This window comes from Epinephelus moara, chromosome 16 (genome assembly GCF_006386435.1).
Source record: "Epinephelus moara isolate mb chromosome 16, YSFRI_EMoa_1.0, whole genome shotgun sequence".
Taxonomy (NCBI): domain Eukaryota; kingdom Metazoa; phylum Chordata; class Actinopteri; order Perciformes; family Serranidae; genus Epinephelus; species Epinephelus moara.
In genome coordinates this window covers 29,196,360-29,211,875 of record NC_065521.1, presented here as the reverse complement: position 1 = coordinate 29,211,875, position 15,516 = coordinate 29,196,360, and the positions used below count along the sequence as shown (strand labels likewise).

Here is a 15,516-nt window from a genome sequence, read left to right as displayed (position 1 = left end):
GAGTGTTTCACCTTCACCTAAACTGATCCCACCGTACAAGGTGAGCATGGCAGCACTGATTCTGATGTAGCCTGCCTTGGTTTAGGAGGAGGTTATGCTTTTGGTTTGTTGATTTGTTTGTTTGTCCGTTTGTCAGTAGGGGTGCCAAAAAACTAGCAGCCCACTGTTCATTAAACTGGGTGGAGAGGTGTAGCATGGGCCAAGGAAGAACCTATAGGGAAGCTGTGGCTCAGGAGGCAGAGTGGGTCGTCCACTAATCGGGAGATCAGTGGTTCCATTGAACCCCAAATTGCTCCCGATGGCTGCGCCATTGGTGTGTGAATGTCCAAAAGCTGAGTAGCAGGCGGCACCTTGTACTGTAGCCTCGGCCACCAGTGTGTAAATGTGTGGATGAATGTGAGTTGTAGTGTATGAGCGTTCTGAGTAGTCAGAACGCTAGAAAGGAGCAATAGAGGTCTATTTACCATCAATTTTGGAGTGGATACAAATCACAGGACGTATATACTAATTATTTTTCACTTTCCTCGTAGCAAAATAGGGCACTTGGCCCTGGCGGAGGTCTGCACTCTCCTCGTTTGTAATTATGGTTATTAGAGGGCATCTCGACCAATACAGCCAGACTGAAGTACCAAGGTTCATTGATGTTCCTGGGAACTCTCTAAATGCTCATCATTAGTGTGGATTCTGTCGTGTGCATCAGTGTTGTGAACATTAACGACAACTTCAGTAGCTTGTAGCTGCTGATAATCAATCTTAAAATATTTAAAGTGCGAGTACAAAGACAGTACTGTTGGGTCTCCATCCAAATGTGGCGCAAATTTTCAGCACATTTTCAGCAAATTTTCAGCAAATTTTCCTAGAATTGGCAAAAGAAAATGCAAATTTATGTCCTTTTCCATTCACTACTGTGATACAAATATTGGGAGATGGTCAATCGAGGTAAGCAGTAGGTTGCACTATGAGGTAATTAAAAGAGCACCAGTCAAACCTCAAACGAAGGGAAACAACGGATAATGCAGAGCACACTGAACATTGGAAATAAAGAGATCTGGATGACTGATATTTACAGTTTGTGCTCTTGGAGGAGTTCTGGTAACAGCCCTTTGTGCATACATAAGAGGGCTTGCAGTGGCTTATGCAATAACTGCACATCATCATTTATTTATTTGACAGTTTCCATTGTACTTTTTCTCATTTACCTTTTATCGGTACACCAACTTTTCCACCTCCCCCGAGTATATAAACTCTTTTCCATATTGTAAGATTTTTCTATTTTTGGTGTTTCCTCATTAGGTTTTTTTAAGTGCTAACTGAAAATGTGCATAATACAAGTGGATAGAGACACACCCACTGGAAGTTAGCAGAGATATTTCTTCACCCTTACCTTTGCTCTTGTGAAACAAGTAGCTGTCTGGGGGGGCGGACAGTTTTCCTGGAAAGACAGAGAGAAAAAAGAGAGAACGAGACAGAGAGAGAGGGAGAAAGAGATGGAAATGAAAGATTAAGAGAAATGACGAGAGAACAGGCAAAGAGGAAGGGTGCAAACAAAGAGTATAAGGCCCAATCGAAAACCATCCCTCACTCCCCCTCTCCGAGAAGGAAACCCGGAGCTCCAGTCTCTTAATAAAGGGGGGTGGATGTGGTGAAATGCCAGGCACTCTGCTTAGAAATGAATAACCTGGGGATATGTATGTGTGTGGGGGTGTGTGCGTGTATATGTGTGTGTGTGTGCCTGTGTAGAAAGGAGGAGGATGTTAGGGGTTCCTCGGCCCCGGGTCTCTCCCTATCTTTCTGAGTAATGATTCAGACTGCCAGTGTTGTGGTGTTGCCCCATCTATAACCATTTACACACAGGCGCACATACAAACAAACACACTCACACACATACGCGCACACACACACACGCACACACAAAAGATTAATCAGACAGGAAACAGGGCAGGTGGATGGACATGGCAGCAGGCTGGGTTCATCCATTCAGTCCTAAAACAGGCCGTAAACACACAGGCTGCAGTTTTAGGTGAAAGAAGACGCTGACCGACCAGCAGCCTCGCTGACAGCTTCAAAGACGCTGACCGACCAGCAGCCTCGCTGACAGCTTCACTAACACAACGCAGGAGAACACTGTGTTTTCACATACACACACACAGACAGTACGCGCACACACACACACACACACACACACACACACACACACAGTTTCTTTCACTGCTGCCCCACACGCTTCACCACAGATGAATATTACAGAGATTAAACAGATCCTGTAAGCATGCAACATTAATGACAGAGCAGACTGTGAAATATCTAGAGTACATATTTGAGTTTTAACACAGATCAAAGGTTGAGGGGCTTTAAGGCCTAGACCCTAATAGTCTACATTTCCATTATGTTAAAAGATGCTTAAAGGAATACTTCACCCACGAAATGATAATTTGCATATCAATAACTCATCCTGCCTGACCTTGAATTCATGAAAAAAACATCTCACTTTTCCCCACGGTGAACAAAGAATCCAGAAACAGTGAAATTTTTGATGAAAAGAAGTAAAGGTGTCCACGTTCAACAACAGCAAAACAAAATCAAAACAACTGTTTACAAACTCTAAAAAACTTGAGCACATGACTGGATAAATGAGACTTGGATTATACTGTGCAAGTTGAAATGAAGTTAAATGCGGCCCCCTTTTACTCCATTGGGAATTTTCTCAAGTTTTTGGATTCTTCGTTCACCATTCAGTGTTCTTCATTAATTCTACATAGAAAGAGGTGAGTACTTGATACAGTATTCCTTTAAATGACTTCAGCAAATATCTTGTTGATGTTGATCTTGATGTAAACAGTGAAACAGTCGTTCTAATAACTCCACCTGTGAAGAGATCCCCTCCTATTTCAGCCTGCCGATAAAAGTGATGGAGGAGCAACTCCACAGCCCACAAATTAGTGGATATGTTTTTTCAAAGACACACTCTTTTCAGTACAAAAAATACTTCATTTTTGTTTCCCCAGAGCATTTCTGCCAGTCACACAAAGAGGTAATTTCAACCCAATCACCAGAAAAAATGTTGGCATTGTACATCTGCAAATCACAGATAGGTTACATTTGTACGTTTCATATGTTGCGGCAACTTTACGTCTCAAATGTCAATTGTATGTTGTGACAATGCTGTGGTTAACATGTAGTTGGATTTAGGCACAAAATCAACCTGTGTAGGGTTCGGAAAACATTGTGTTTTGGCTTAAACTACCCGATTAGGTCGCTACAAACACAGCTGGAGATGTTCCAAACTGTCATTAAACACGAGTCTGGTCTCACTCCAAAATCAGGCAATTGGGCAGTGGCTTGCGACATCAGAAACCAACAAAAAAAGGCATCCTTCAACATTGGCATGATACGCGGCTGGTTGGATATAGATTAGATATAGTTTACCGGTGCTCAGCGGAATCAGGGGGAAACGCAGTGGGACAAGGACGAAAGTTAAGGCTGTGAAAGTCCAAATGGGGTGAGTGAGAGGGGTGGTGGATGGATCCAACAAACCTCGACTTTTACAGAGCGGTGTTTGAATCCCGTAAGATTCTAAAGCCAAACGCTGTTCTTTTTGCCTAAACCTAACCACGTGTTTGTTGAAGGAAAAAACATCAATTCACTGCGCGTNCAGGGGGAAACGCAGTGGGACAAGGACGAAAGTTAAGGCGGTGAAAGTCCAAATGGGGTGAGTGAGAGGGGTGGTGGTGGATCCAACAAACCTCGACTTTTACAGAGCGGTGTTTGCATCCCGTAAGATTCTAAAGCCAAACGCTGTTCTTTTTGCCTAAACCTAACCACGTGTTTGTTGAAGGAAAAAACATCAATTCACTGCGCGTTCATTTTGAAAGAGACTGTATGTAAACATTAAATTTTCTGTGAAAACCAAAGTGTATCTTGAAAGAAGAGAACTTGACACAGTGTCCTAGAACTTCAACAACCAACGCACCCAGGGTACCTTGCATGTCGCATGTGGATGTGGAAAGTCCATGACCAAACATCAATATGCGACGGGGTTGGAGTCAGAATGTGTTGGTCTCGAACGGCGGTGTGCTGCTTGTCAGCCATCTCCCCTAGGTGTCACGCCATCCACCTTCCCTCCTTCCTCCTGATAATTACATCATACATATGAAATGTACAAATGAAACCTATTGATGGTTGGCAAAAATGTGCAATGCCAGTGTTTTATTCTGGTGACTGAGCTGGTAATTCTACTAAAATGAGTGGAACCTTGTACTTGTTTTCTTTGAAGCCTCATATTATCTTCATTTGAACTTTTTTGTGCATTTTCTGCACAGAGTGAGGGCTGTATAGTTCGTCACCCATCACTTACACTGGTATCAGGGATCTCTTCATTGCCAGTGTGTACAGGAAATGCAATTACAGCAACTAATAACTCTCTCACTGTACATATCAGCACCTGAACCTATCCTTTAATGCTCTTGTGTTCACAGGCACAAGAAAAGAGTGGAAAGGCTGTGTGAGAAGGGACAGAGAATGTGTATTTAAATCTTATACATGGCAAAATTATTGACTTAACAAACTAAAATTAAACTGTTTGGGTACACATTATTTAACCTTAAAGACCACCCAACTCCTCCTTAAGTTACAGAAAAACTGCTCAGTTTTAAATGCACGTGTTTACAGACTCCAAATGGACAAACGTGCCAGTGTGAGGCTGCTTCTGAATAAAATTCAGCCTGTAAGTAAAACAGCCATTACATTACGTGATGTAAGTGAACACGAGTCCTTCGTAAACAGTGCTTGTCCTGTGGGTTTAGAGTAGGTCGGGGTGTGGTCCAGTGGTCAGGGAAATGGCCGGATGACCTTAGCTGTGCTGAGTCATGTCCCAGGTGAGAGATAGAGCTGCCTCCACTGGGCTCCGGGACGTGCACTTAACCTGCAGTAATTACTGGAAACAACACTGAGAACATGGCAACATGGAAGTCGTGGAAGAGGCTCCAAGATTTCAAATTACACTGAGCCTCTGGAGGCACAGTGCGGGGAAGCCTGCCAGGATTGTAATGTGGATACTCGAGCTTCTTAACATCCTCTGGATTTATCAGGCAGGAGCCCATCACTCTGAAACACACAACTCAAGTAACATATTGAGCAACTATTATTTATATCCTTTGACACAGAGACAATTACTATATAAAAACAGGGCGAGCATTAGTGGCAATTACACTTGTATGGAATGATGACCTCACAAAGTGAAGTACCACTAGTCAACATTGATTGGAGTAACAGTAAAAGGGAGGAGCAGAGGAGTAAACCAGTGAGCGAAAAGTGAGAAATCTGGTAGTAGAAGAAATAGGTTAAAGGAAAAAAAGAGGACAGAATGAGTGGATAAAAGAGGAAAAGGAGCAAAGAGAGAGAAAGAGAGAAGGACCCCGCGAATGAGACCCAAATGGCTGCTAAAAATCATTAATCTTGTGGGGATCTGTGTCAGCGAACGGCGGCGACACAAAGAGCTCTCGGAGCAGCAAGGAGAGCAGCTCAGTGACCCGAGCCCAATTGGCTGAGAAAGGCCCACCAGGCTTTAATAGACTTTTGCTGATCCGACACTTGTTTGCTAGGAGCCACAAAGAGGCGATTGCAGGGGCTGACAGGGGCCTGCAGGCCCAGGGGCTCCCCTCCTGGCCCATGATAAATGACCCAGGGTGGGCAGGGCCAGGGCCAGGGCCAGAGGAGAGGGGTGAGAGAGCCAGGAGGCAGGGAGGTCACCCAGCGAGGGAGGGTGGGTAGAGGAGGAGAAAGGAAGAATAAAAAGCGGGATACGGAAGAGTGGAGAGTAGAGATGTTTGATATAAGCGACGTCTTCTGATCCACGGTGAATGACAACAGGTCCGGAGATTATGACGTGCAGGGACGGAGGTGGGGCAGGAGCATCCCGATCGTCCTGAGTGGAGGAGAAAGAGAAAAAAAGGTGGGGTAAGGAGTGAGAGGAAGAAAAAATGCGGGCTCTTATCTCAGCACCCACCCACCTGCAGATCAATCATGCCCACACGTTCATACACTGGTGATTGCTAGCTAGCAGTGCTCACTGGTGAACAAGTCTTGAACAAACTCTCATCATAAACATTTACACACTTGACAGGAGAGGAAAAAGTCTTCTCAGATATTACACAGAGCCATTTGAAGCTTATTAAAACTCCGTCTTTGCTCTTAGCTTAATAACACAGTGTTCTCTTCTATACGTGACGTGTATTTTCCAGAATATTATATGAAGTGGAAGTTTAACATAAGCCAGAGATTTGGTCTGACAGCTCCATATGCAGATGATTAGAACAACAAAGGATGCTCCACAACACGGACATGTTAATGCCAGATTGAGTTTCAGAGAGCCCAGTGATTCTGTAAAGAAAAGACTGTTTTATAGGCAACATGGGGCGTATCTTAATCATTTTCTGCGAGAAACAGGTGCTCCTCATGAGCAGAAATTACTACAATTGTATATTCAGTGCATCATAAGAATTAAGTAACTTGCATGTTTCTGTAGAGTCGCAGTAGCCAGTTATTGGCTTAGAAAATACAGATGTAAATTGTGGTTATGACCAGAGAATATGGGCTTTAATTATGTTATGCCTGCACTCTGATATTTGGCTCTTGTGGTGTCGCCTACATTCTGTGGTCACACAGCCCCAGTTTATGATAAGACCCAATGTTATGCATAAGCCTCAGCAAAGAGCCAACTGGAGGGACGCCAGACTATTGTACATAGCATTGCAATTTACATTAATGAAATGACCACAGCAAACGGCAGATTTATTGTTCTTTTTCTGCTGGGATTAAGCCAGTACAGTGCGTACTGACATTTATTTGTTGTTATATTTACAGCACGTCAATCAGAGACATCTAATCTCAGAAAAGGCCTACAATTATGCCTTGGCCTCACCATCATATTTTTTATATCCTCTCTGCCTCTCTGTCATTTAAAAAAGAAAGAAACTGAAGTTCTGGAGTTGGAGCTGTCTGCATGGGGTTGGTGCCAAAATAAAGAAGACTGCATGTCACTGATGATACACATCAAACTATTAGCAATGAGTAAATGCGCCACCAGAGGCGCCCTGTCACAAGAAATAAGCTCTAATTTCCCCTGCAAACACAACTACCTCCTCAGCGGGTAAATGGTGAGAGTGTGACTGCTGTGATAACACCGCTGAAGAATTATGACTGTCAAAAGTCAGAGGGGCCTGTGCACGAGGCAGACAGCTTGCAGAGTGATTTTCCTCAAAGATAAACAATTGATGTTCACTGTTAAATCGATGCCTTTTTCATATTAATGAGATTGCCAGATTTTTGCACTTATCTCACCTCTTGCTGTTTTCCTGAAAGACTCCTCGGTCAATTATCCCTGATGGGGATGTTAGCCTTCCTCAGTGGCTGGCCTCTGCCTGTTTACACAGACGACACTTCTTAATAATACATGTTTTCACAGAGATAATCGATCAGTCTGGAGTAAACAAGAATGCCTGAGTGACTGTAAACGGAAGATATTAGATTAATGATGCGAAAACAAAAGCTATGACGGCTACCTCAAGCTCGTCTCCTAAGTCATTTCCTTGCATGCATTATTATTATTTTATGCCAAAACACAGATAATTCATTAATGGAAACACCTGTTTACACACTGTGACTCAGAGCGGGGAGATGGATCATACAGTTGAAGTGATAAAAAATGCGTTTTAGTAAGATGCAGCTATAAAATTTCAGCACATTATTGAAGACGCATCTGCGCAAGGACATTTTTAAATTAAGGCAAATTGACACCGGGACTTTTTCGACAGATTCCCGCAGTTTAATTCTGTAAAACATCATAAATCATATGGCATATTATAGTGAGAGACAATGCGTAAAGTTGAATTTTTTTTAAGTAGTAAAAACTCACTCATAATGCATTTGAAAATGAGTATCTGCTGTATAAATAAAGGCGGTTACGGGTAAAAGTTTTGGGCGCTGGAGCCGCGGCTGCACGAGCTCTGCGCGTCTCTTTCCTTCCCTCCTGCGTCAAAGCTCATCAAAGCAGCACTTCCGAAAGCACCGTCTCTCCATCTCCATCTCCATCCCTCACCCTCCCTGTCACGGGCCTTCCAACTCGGCTACCTCCCGTTTTGTTCTGCAGCATTTCCAGGAATAGTCGTGGGGGACCATTAGAGTTAATCATTACGCACGCCAAACAGCCAAAAGACGAGCAAAATAAAACCAACTGTTTCCCTCAGAGTGAGACACGGAGTCTGATTCTGACTGTTAAAAAAAAAAAGTATTCCTCATAGTCACTGCATCCTCCCATGCAGACGAAGTTTGAGCTCACGCAGATCCAAGCGCTCTTGGCAACGCATCCCGGCCTCCGGACAGCAGGTGCACATGCATGGTTAGGTCCTGGAGCAGAGTACAAATCCATATTTGTGAGGGGGAATCGTGTCTCTTCCTGTAGACAACACCATGGGCCTCCTGTGTGAAACCAGCGGGCCTGTTGCAGGTGTGAGATGTGAGCTGTGGGGAAGCTCTGCAGCCACTGCAGCCTCCATGCGTCAACTGTTAAATGTATCATTTTAAAGGTGATTTTATTTCTGTTATTCATTCCTAAAATCCGTAGGATGGGACTCTCATTAGGGGCGAATAAGCAAGCATCAACACTTTTTTTTCGCTGTCCATAAGCACACGGATCACTTAATAGATCATTAACCACCGATATGCTGCTGACATGGACGCTTTTTTACATCTCGTCTCTCCATTACAGCCCGTTATTACCGAAGGGGGAGAGCCGCCGGCAGGCCTGCCTGGATCTATTAGACGGTGGACTCGGGCTATATTAGAGAGCATTACGACCTAATGGGGCTGCCGTCGGGTCGGCCTCGCTGGGAAGGGGTTTTAAAACAGCTCGGCTTGGCACGGCACGGCACGACTCGCTCAGGGCGCTTTTGAAGTTGGAGAACTGAGAAGCTCGCCTGCAGTTGAAGGGAATAAAAAGAGGATGACTGTAACTTGAACGCTGTCTGCACATTTATGATTGTGCACTTAAAAAAGGGGCTTTAATTTGTATTTGAGTGCATCAGTATGGGGTGATGTCCAGGCGCTCTGAGGCTGGAAAAGGAAAAGCAGAGTGTGTAAACAAACTTGAGATGTTAGGAAGGTTGAGGATAAATCACCATCCTCTCTAGATAAAAATCACGAGGAAGAAATACAATCACACTTTGTAATTATTATATCTGGTGCAAAATAATGATGTAGGCGCGTAAAATCTTATAAGGATAATAAAAATAACAGTAATAATTAATCAGAAAAACAATGAAAATAAAAGACAATGAGAAATAAGTGCGTTTTTAATTAATGCTTCATGAAAAAATGTGTTAATAAAAGTGTTTAATTTCATATATTTTAGGCCTTTTTTTGTTTACCTTCATTACAGTATGCAGCAATTTAGGTCAGACTTTTATCCAAGCTTAAACATCCTTAAAATACCCAAACCTGAATTGCGTTAAAAATAAAATGTAAACTAAACCAAATTAGGACTTAGTAGGTTGTGATTTATGACTGGATTCAGAGTTCATCACTGCTGCACAACTCAAACTGATTAAGAATTTAAACCAAACAAATAAGCCCTTCATTATCGGATCTCATCTTTGGCAGCCTCCTCTTACATCCAGCCTGATCAATACGCGCTGGTCGCGGCTGTACTCAACCGTGGATATGAGGTGGAAACGAAATGATAATCCGATCGATGCCTCAAATTGACTCATTTACAAGCAGTTTCTTTTTGCAGGGAAGCGAGACATTTGCTAACACTACTTCTATTTTCCTTTTTAAGGGGGGGTGAGGGCAATTAAAAAACAGATCAAATCAATTTTACGCGCACACATCCTGGAGGATCTGACCCTGATTTTGGCCAAACTACCTGTTAGAGAGTGTCACAGGATTGAAGACAAGACAATGAGTGTTCATGAGACTCAAATGACAGAGATTAATTGTTGTCAGTCATAACTTCAGGATGTGACCTTTAAAAGGAGCAATTAGCGCGGAGATGATAAAAGAAATCCAAGCGCAAAATAAAAGCAAATCGGTGCAAGCAGCATCTCTGCAGCTCCATCGGTTCACGCGTTGCCCACGCAGGGGCAGCCTTGAGCCTGTTTTCTGGTGAATCCCCCTGTTGTGATGCTGCACGGTGTAAAACAAACTGTCCGAGCCAAGAGGAGCCTGGTGTGGGAATCCGGGAGTAATAACAGGCTCTGGAGTCAAAGTCAACTTTACTTTATACCAGAGAAAACACACTTAACCCGTAATGATTAAAACACAGGGTCATAAAACACACACAGGGGTGCTGTGGTCGCATCATATCTTACATTACTTTACAAATCTGTGAAGTTCAGTGCAGCAAGGTCACAACTGAGGATCACACACACCAAGAATTAGATATTATGATTCAGCACTGTGGGCTTTACTAGAGGAGTCTAAACCTCCAAATCTGACACGATGGAGTCATCTGTCCTTGTTTGCAGGAAAGGTCAAGATTCAACTTTTCAACACTGTTATAAATTGGTGATCACCCCGACCTTTCTGTGCAGGAGAATGCAGCCTTGCTGGTGGTTGGTTACTTTGTGAAACTGCATGCAAACACTGTGTATATTAGGTGTGAAAAGTGATCTGCTAAGCCACATAAGGCCATTTAAAATCAAGTTGTGTGAAGCTTTCTTTCTGCAAATAACAGTGTGGCGAATTAAGGGAGCAATGTGCACTGTGTTTGTTCAGTTACACTGATTTTTCTGGATACATGATACAACTGTTGGTAGAAATGTGCCTATTCTGTGTAATCTGGGATTTTTATCGTGCAACATTTTGTTAAATTGAAGTTTTTCTTGGGGAGTTTGTGCCATTAAAGTGTCATGACAGCACTGCAGCATATAAATCCCTCACATGACTCCCACTGAGCTCCCAAACTGTCCTGAGAGAGGACATGGAGCGGTGCGTTACACCGGAGTCGTGTCCACGAAGTGAAGGCATTTCTCTCTCCTCCACTTTTCCTCCCACCTTCTGCTTTTAGGGAAGTCGGTCAGCTGACTGTCTGTAGCTGTCAAGACTGTATTGTGCGCCCTCCTCTCCTCTGTTTCCCTCCTCCTTCTCTTCCTCTATTTCAGCGCAGAGTCCCGCTCCCATTGGAGAGCTGCGCGCTACGGATCCAGCCTTTCGGCTCGACGTCACGGTGCGCTATAAGGATAAAGCGCTGGCTGGCTCCAAGCGCAGTCTGCTGGATACCACAGAGTGGGAGAGAGGAAGAGAGGCGAGCCTTTAAATCTCTGCGGTGCAGAGCTGGGAAAGCTGCTTCTCAGCGAAAAATCAGACCGCCCTATTTACTCTGCTTATTTGCTCCTATTATTTTCCTGGTGAAAACAAAAGGACTTACAACCAAGAAGTCGCAACGAGGACTGGTGCCCGTGTCAGCGATCAGACGTGGTATTTCCTTTTATTATTGTTATTTATGTTTTTTTTTGTGTGTGTGAATACACTTCTACTGAATGGACTGAGGTTTTTTGCACTGAGAAGCGTTGCTTTCTACCTCCCGCCTGGTCTCTCTGCCAGATTATCCCAGCAGAAGTAGGCTACATGACGCAAACCGAGCGCAGAGCATTAGTGTGAAAGTTTTCCTCCACTACTTTTTTTCATTTTCCTTTTTTTTCTCCACCGATCACTCGGTGGTTCATGCTACAGCAAGTCTGTGCACAGCGGTGGAGGAGCCAAAAGAACTATTGCATGAAACAAGAAAGGAGAGAAGAGACGCTGATTAATAAGTCAGTTTTTGCAACGCTCGCAAGTACCTTTGCATATCTGCACAAGAGTCGCGACAGCAGCATGAGTGCAGAGCTGAGCATGGGCCCGGAGCTGCCCAGCAGCCCTCTGGCTCTGGAATATGTCAACGATTTTGACCTGATGAAGTTTGACGTGAAGAAGGAAGGCCTGGCCGGGCTGGAGCGCAACGGGGTGCGCCAGTGTAACCGTCTCCAACCTCAAGGCTCTGTGTCGTCCACCCCCATCAGTACGCCCTGCAGCTCGGTGCCCTCCTCACCCAGCTTCAGCCCCACAGAGCAGAAAAGCCACCTAGAGGAGCTGTACTGGATGCCGAACAGCGGGTACCACCAGCAGATAGACCCGCAGACGCTAAGCCTGACCCCAGAGGACGCAGTGGAGGCCCTGATCGGAGCCACAGCTCACGGCCACCCTCCGCCTCCGCACGTCCAGCAGCAGCTGCAGCAGCAAGGCGCTTTCGAGGGCTACAGGGGGCCGCACCACCATCACAGCCACCACGGCCACGGCCAGCAGCACCATCACCCATACGCTGGGGGCATCCCGCACCACGCCGATGAACTGTCCGGGCACCCGGGCGGACACAACCACCCACACAGCCAGCACCACCACCACCACAGCCAGGACCCCGACAGCCCGTCCCCGGTGTCCCCAGACTCCCACCAGTCGCTCCATCACCACCGCCACCACCATCACCACCATCCGCACGGCCATCTGAGCCAGTCGGGGGGGCACCACGGCTCCGGGGGCGGACTCAACGTGGAGGACCGCTTCTCCGACGACCAGCTGGTGTCCATGTCGGTGAGGGAGCTCAACAGACACCTACGGGGCTTCACCAAGGACGAGGTCATCCGCCTCAAGCAGAAGCGGAGGACCCTGAAGAACCGGGGCTACGCTCAGTCCTGCCGGTTCAAGCGGGTGCAGCAGAAGCACGTGCTGGAGAACGAGAAGACGCAGCTGATCAACCAGGTGGAGCAGCTGAAGGCGGAGATCAGCCGGCTGGCGAGGGAGAGGGACGCCTACAAACTCAAGTGTGAGAAACTGACGGGGTCAGGGGCCAATAACGGGTTCCGCGAGGCTGGCTCGACCAGTGACAACCCTTCATCACCAGAGTTTTTCATGTGAGTTGTCATAGCCTTTTCTTGTGAACCCCCTCCACAACAAACTCTCCCCTCCACCCCCACCTTTCCTTTCTCCACAAATGACTGACTGGCTGATGAGCAAACAATAATAATCCACACCTCCCATACTGTTTATGATTATACTAATAACGGTAACAATTATATTCATATTAGAAGAATAATCCATCAAATAGTATTCTCATATATAACCATCTCTCCATCCACGTGTCAACTGAGATACAAAGAGCAACGTAGAGTGTCTGATCAGTCGCAGCATCTTTGTAGATTAGTTGCTTGTAGTGAAGAGACTTTTTTCTTTTCTTCTTCAAAGAAGAGGATCGGCTGATGAACTTTTTTCTTTCCTTCCTTTGAGGCTACAGCTTTGAAATAATCTGTAAGTAGTGTGGGGAGGCGTCGGGGCCCGTTGTCTTGTAATTTTGTTCTCCAAAAATGATGACATTGTTATGAAACAACACGAGCAGGCCTGGCCTCGCAGCCTGCAACACACACACACACACACACACACACACACACACACACACACACACACGCGAGACTCACATTCGACAAGTGGGCCCGTAATCTGAGGGAAAAAAAGTCTCCAAAAGCAAGACTCCACTTTATGCAAATTTAACTTCTGTCTACTAACCCGTCACGGGAGGGGGACATTTTATGCAACATCTCATTGATTTATTGCCTGCTTGGTTATATTCGAATATATATTGAAACAAAAAATCTGCATTAAATATTAATCCTGCATGCTGGACATGTACGGTGATAATTTCTATTTTGTACTTTCATCTTCTCGTGTATATTAAGAGCATGTTGTTGATCTGCGCTTCTCCATAGTTTTTTTTGGGGGGGGGGTTAGAGAAATGCAGCGGGGACAGAACAGCAGGACTGCCGGTGCAGTATCATATGGTGTTGGTTTCTTTGGGCTTGTAAATATTATGCAACCGCAAAACTGCACAACAAGATTGAGGAGGCTGGTTTGAACTTCTTTCTTTCTTTGTGTTGTGTTTTTATTTCATTTTGTATGATTTTTTTTTTTATGATTTTCCATCATGTTGGGGGTGTTGATCGAAAGAGGAGTGCATTTTTTCTGTTGCATTTAAATACAACAAAACTTTTTGTGTGTGTGTCAAGTGCACTTTTTTGGATGATGATTTGTTTTTTTTGCAAGTTTTCATTTTGACGTTTGTGCAGACCTCCCTCCAGGAAGACATACTATGATACTATATTGTGAGATTATTCGACAACAGGCCTACGTGCAGAGTTTGAAGAGGGATATTTGGACACATGTCGTGTGAGGCTGAGGAGGCGAACATGTGGCCACGATATTATTGGAGCCAGATTGCACAGAATAGGCGCATTAAGGCGAGGTTACAAGTTTTCTACATGCTGTTTTAGCACACACAATGTGGGTTAATGCTCTCTGTCATTTTAATTCAACGTGGCTTGTGTGCCACTAATTCAGAGACGTGCTGTTCTGCCTCTTATTAACTCTTTAACCAGCCACATCAAACCCAAACAAATGCTCTCATTCCGATTGGCGGCCACCTGTAGCATATTATCACTGGGCCTAATATTAATGATTCATATTTGTAACAATATTTCTTGTCAGGGGGTTTTATGTGGAGTTAATATTTAGATAGCGCGAGCTTTTTAATACAAAGTTTGACTATTAATGTCCTATGTTTTCCTGATTTTTTTTTCTGCCGGTCAGTAAAAAAGGGGATTCAGGTTGTGCAGATTCTCAAAATGAAAACAAATGTTTATGTCATGTAATACGTTTTTATTTTGTGTCTGTTTTTATTATTATTTGATGATTCTGGTTCTGCTGGCCAGATGCATAGTTAAAGTTTTTATTTTAATGATTTAAATTAACAAACTTGTCAGATCATATCGAATAAGCATGGTGCTTGCATTTGAAACTATTGTTGGAAAGTCATGCATTTAACAATCTTTGGTTTGTTACTGATTCAACTGTGTTGAAATCGAACTGAAACTGCAGCAGCGGGTTGTTGTTTTTTTCACCTATTCCATGTACTTTGCGATGATGGGGTCATGGGGATCAATTTTCAATCCTGTTTATATAAATAATAGTTAAAACACTTAAATTTGAACTGTTCCATTCAGGCTGGTTTCTGTTTTGTCTTATTTTTTGGTTGTTTTTGGAAGAAATTGTTTCCTATTTTGCTTATTAAAGTCATTGAAATGGCAATTATTTCCTCTCAGACTTTTTTTCCTGCCCGCTATATAGGAAAGATCTGTGATATAACAAAGTGAGTCATACAAACAGCATATTAGTAATTAATAATCCCACACACTGCAGTGATAGTAGCGCCAGAGCACTTTGTGCCAAAAAAGAAAATAAAGCCACAGCTATAGGAAATATTTATTCTCCAAAAAACTTATTTGCACCGACCTCTAAAAAGCGTGCATGCCATGTGTCCTTGGCCTTTTATTTTATTTTTCAGACTTAAGAATAATGTGGAAACTTTTGGACCAAAGCCCACCGGCTCACTGTGATTAGATCACCGGCTCTGGATGTGTGTGTGTGGCGCTGCAGGGA

At 44.2% G+C, this 15,516-nt stretch overlaps 1 protein-coding gene and 1 long non-coding RNA gene across 2 annotated transcripts; one reads left to right on the top strand and one right to left on the bottom strand.

Moving 5' to 3' along the window:
* Nucleotides 1–4,551: 4,551 nt before the first annotated feature.
* Nucleotides 4,552–8,537, bottom strand: LOC126403043 (uncharacterized). Its single transcript, XR_007571280.1, has 3 exons — nt 7,913–8,537; nt 7,339–7,418; nt 4,552–5,923 (listed from the first exon to the last, which is right to left on the bottom strand). It is a non-coding gene; the product is annotated as an uncharacterized LOC126403043 (long non-coding RNA).
* Nucleotides 8,538–11,252: 2,715 nt separating this feature from the next.
* Nucleotides 11,253–15,165, top strand: mafba (v-maf avian musculoaponeurotic fibrosarcoma oncogene homolog Ba). The gene has a single exon (XM_050064960.1). It carries the CDS (start codon nt 11,719–11,721, stop codon nt 12,943–12,945), a length of 1,227 nt encoding a protein of 408 aa, XP_049920917.1. The 5' UTR covers nt 11,253–11,718; the 3' UTR covers nt 12,946–15,165.
* Nucleotides 15,166–15,516: the final 351 nt, after the last annotated feature.

Excerpts from the sequence above, each read along its gene's own strand:
- mafba (XM_050064960.1), top strand. The coding sequence starts at position 11,719 with ATGCTACAGCAAGTCTGTGCACAGCGGTGGAGGAGCCAAAAGAACTAT.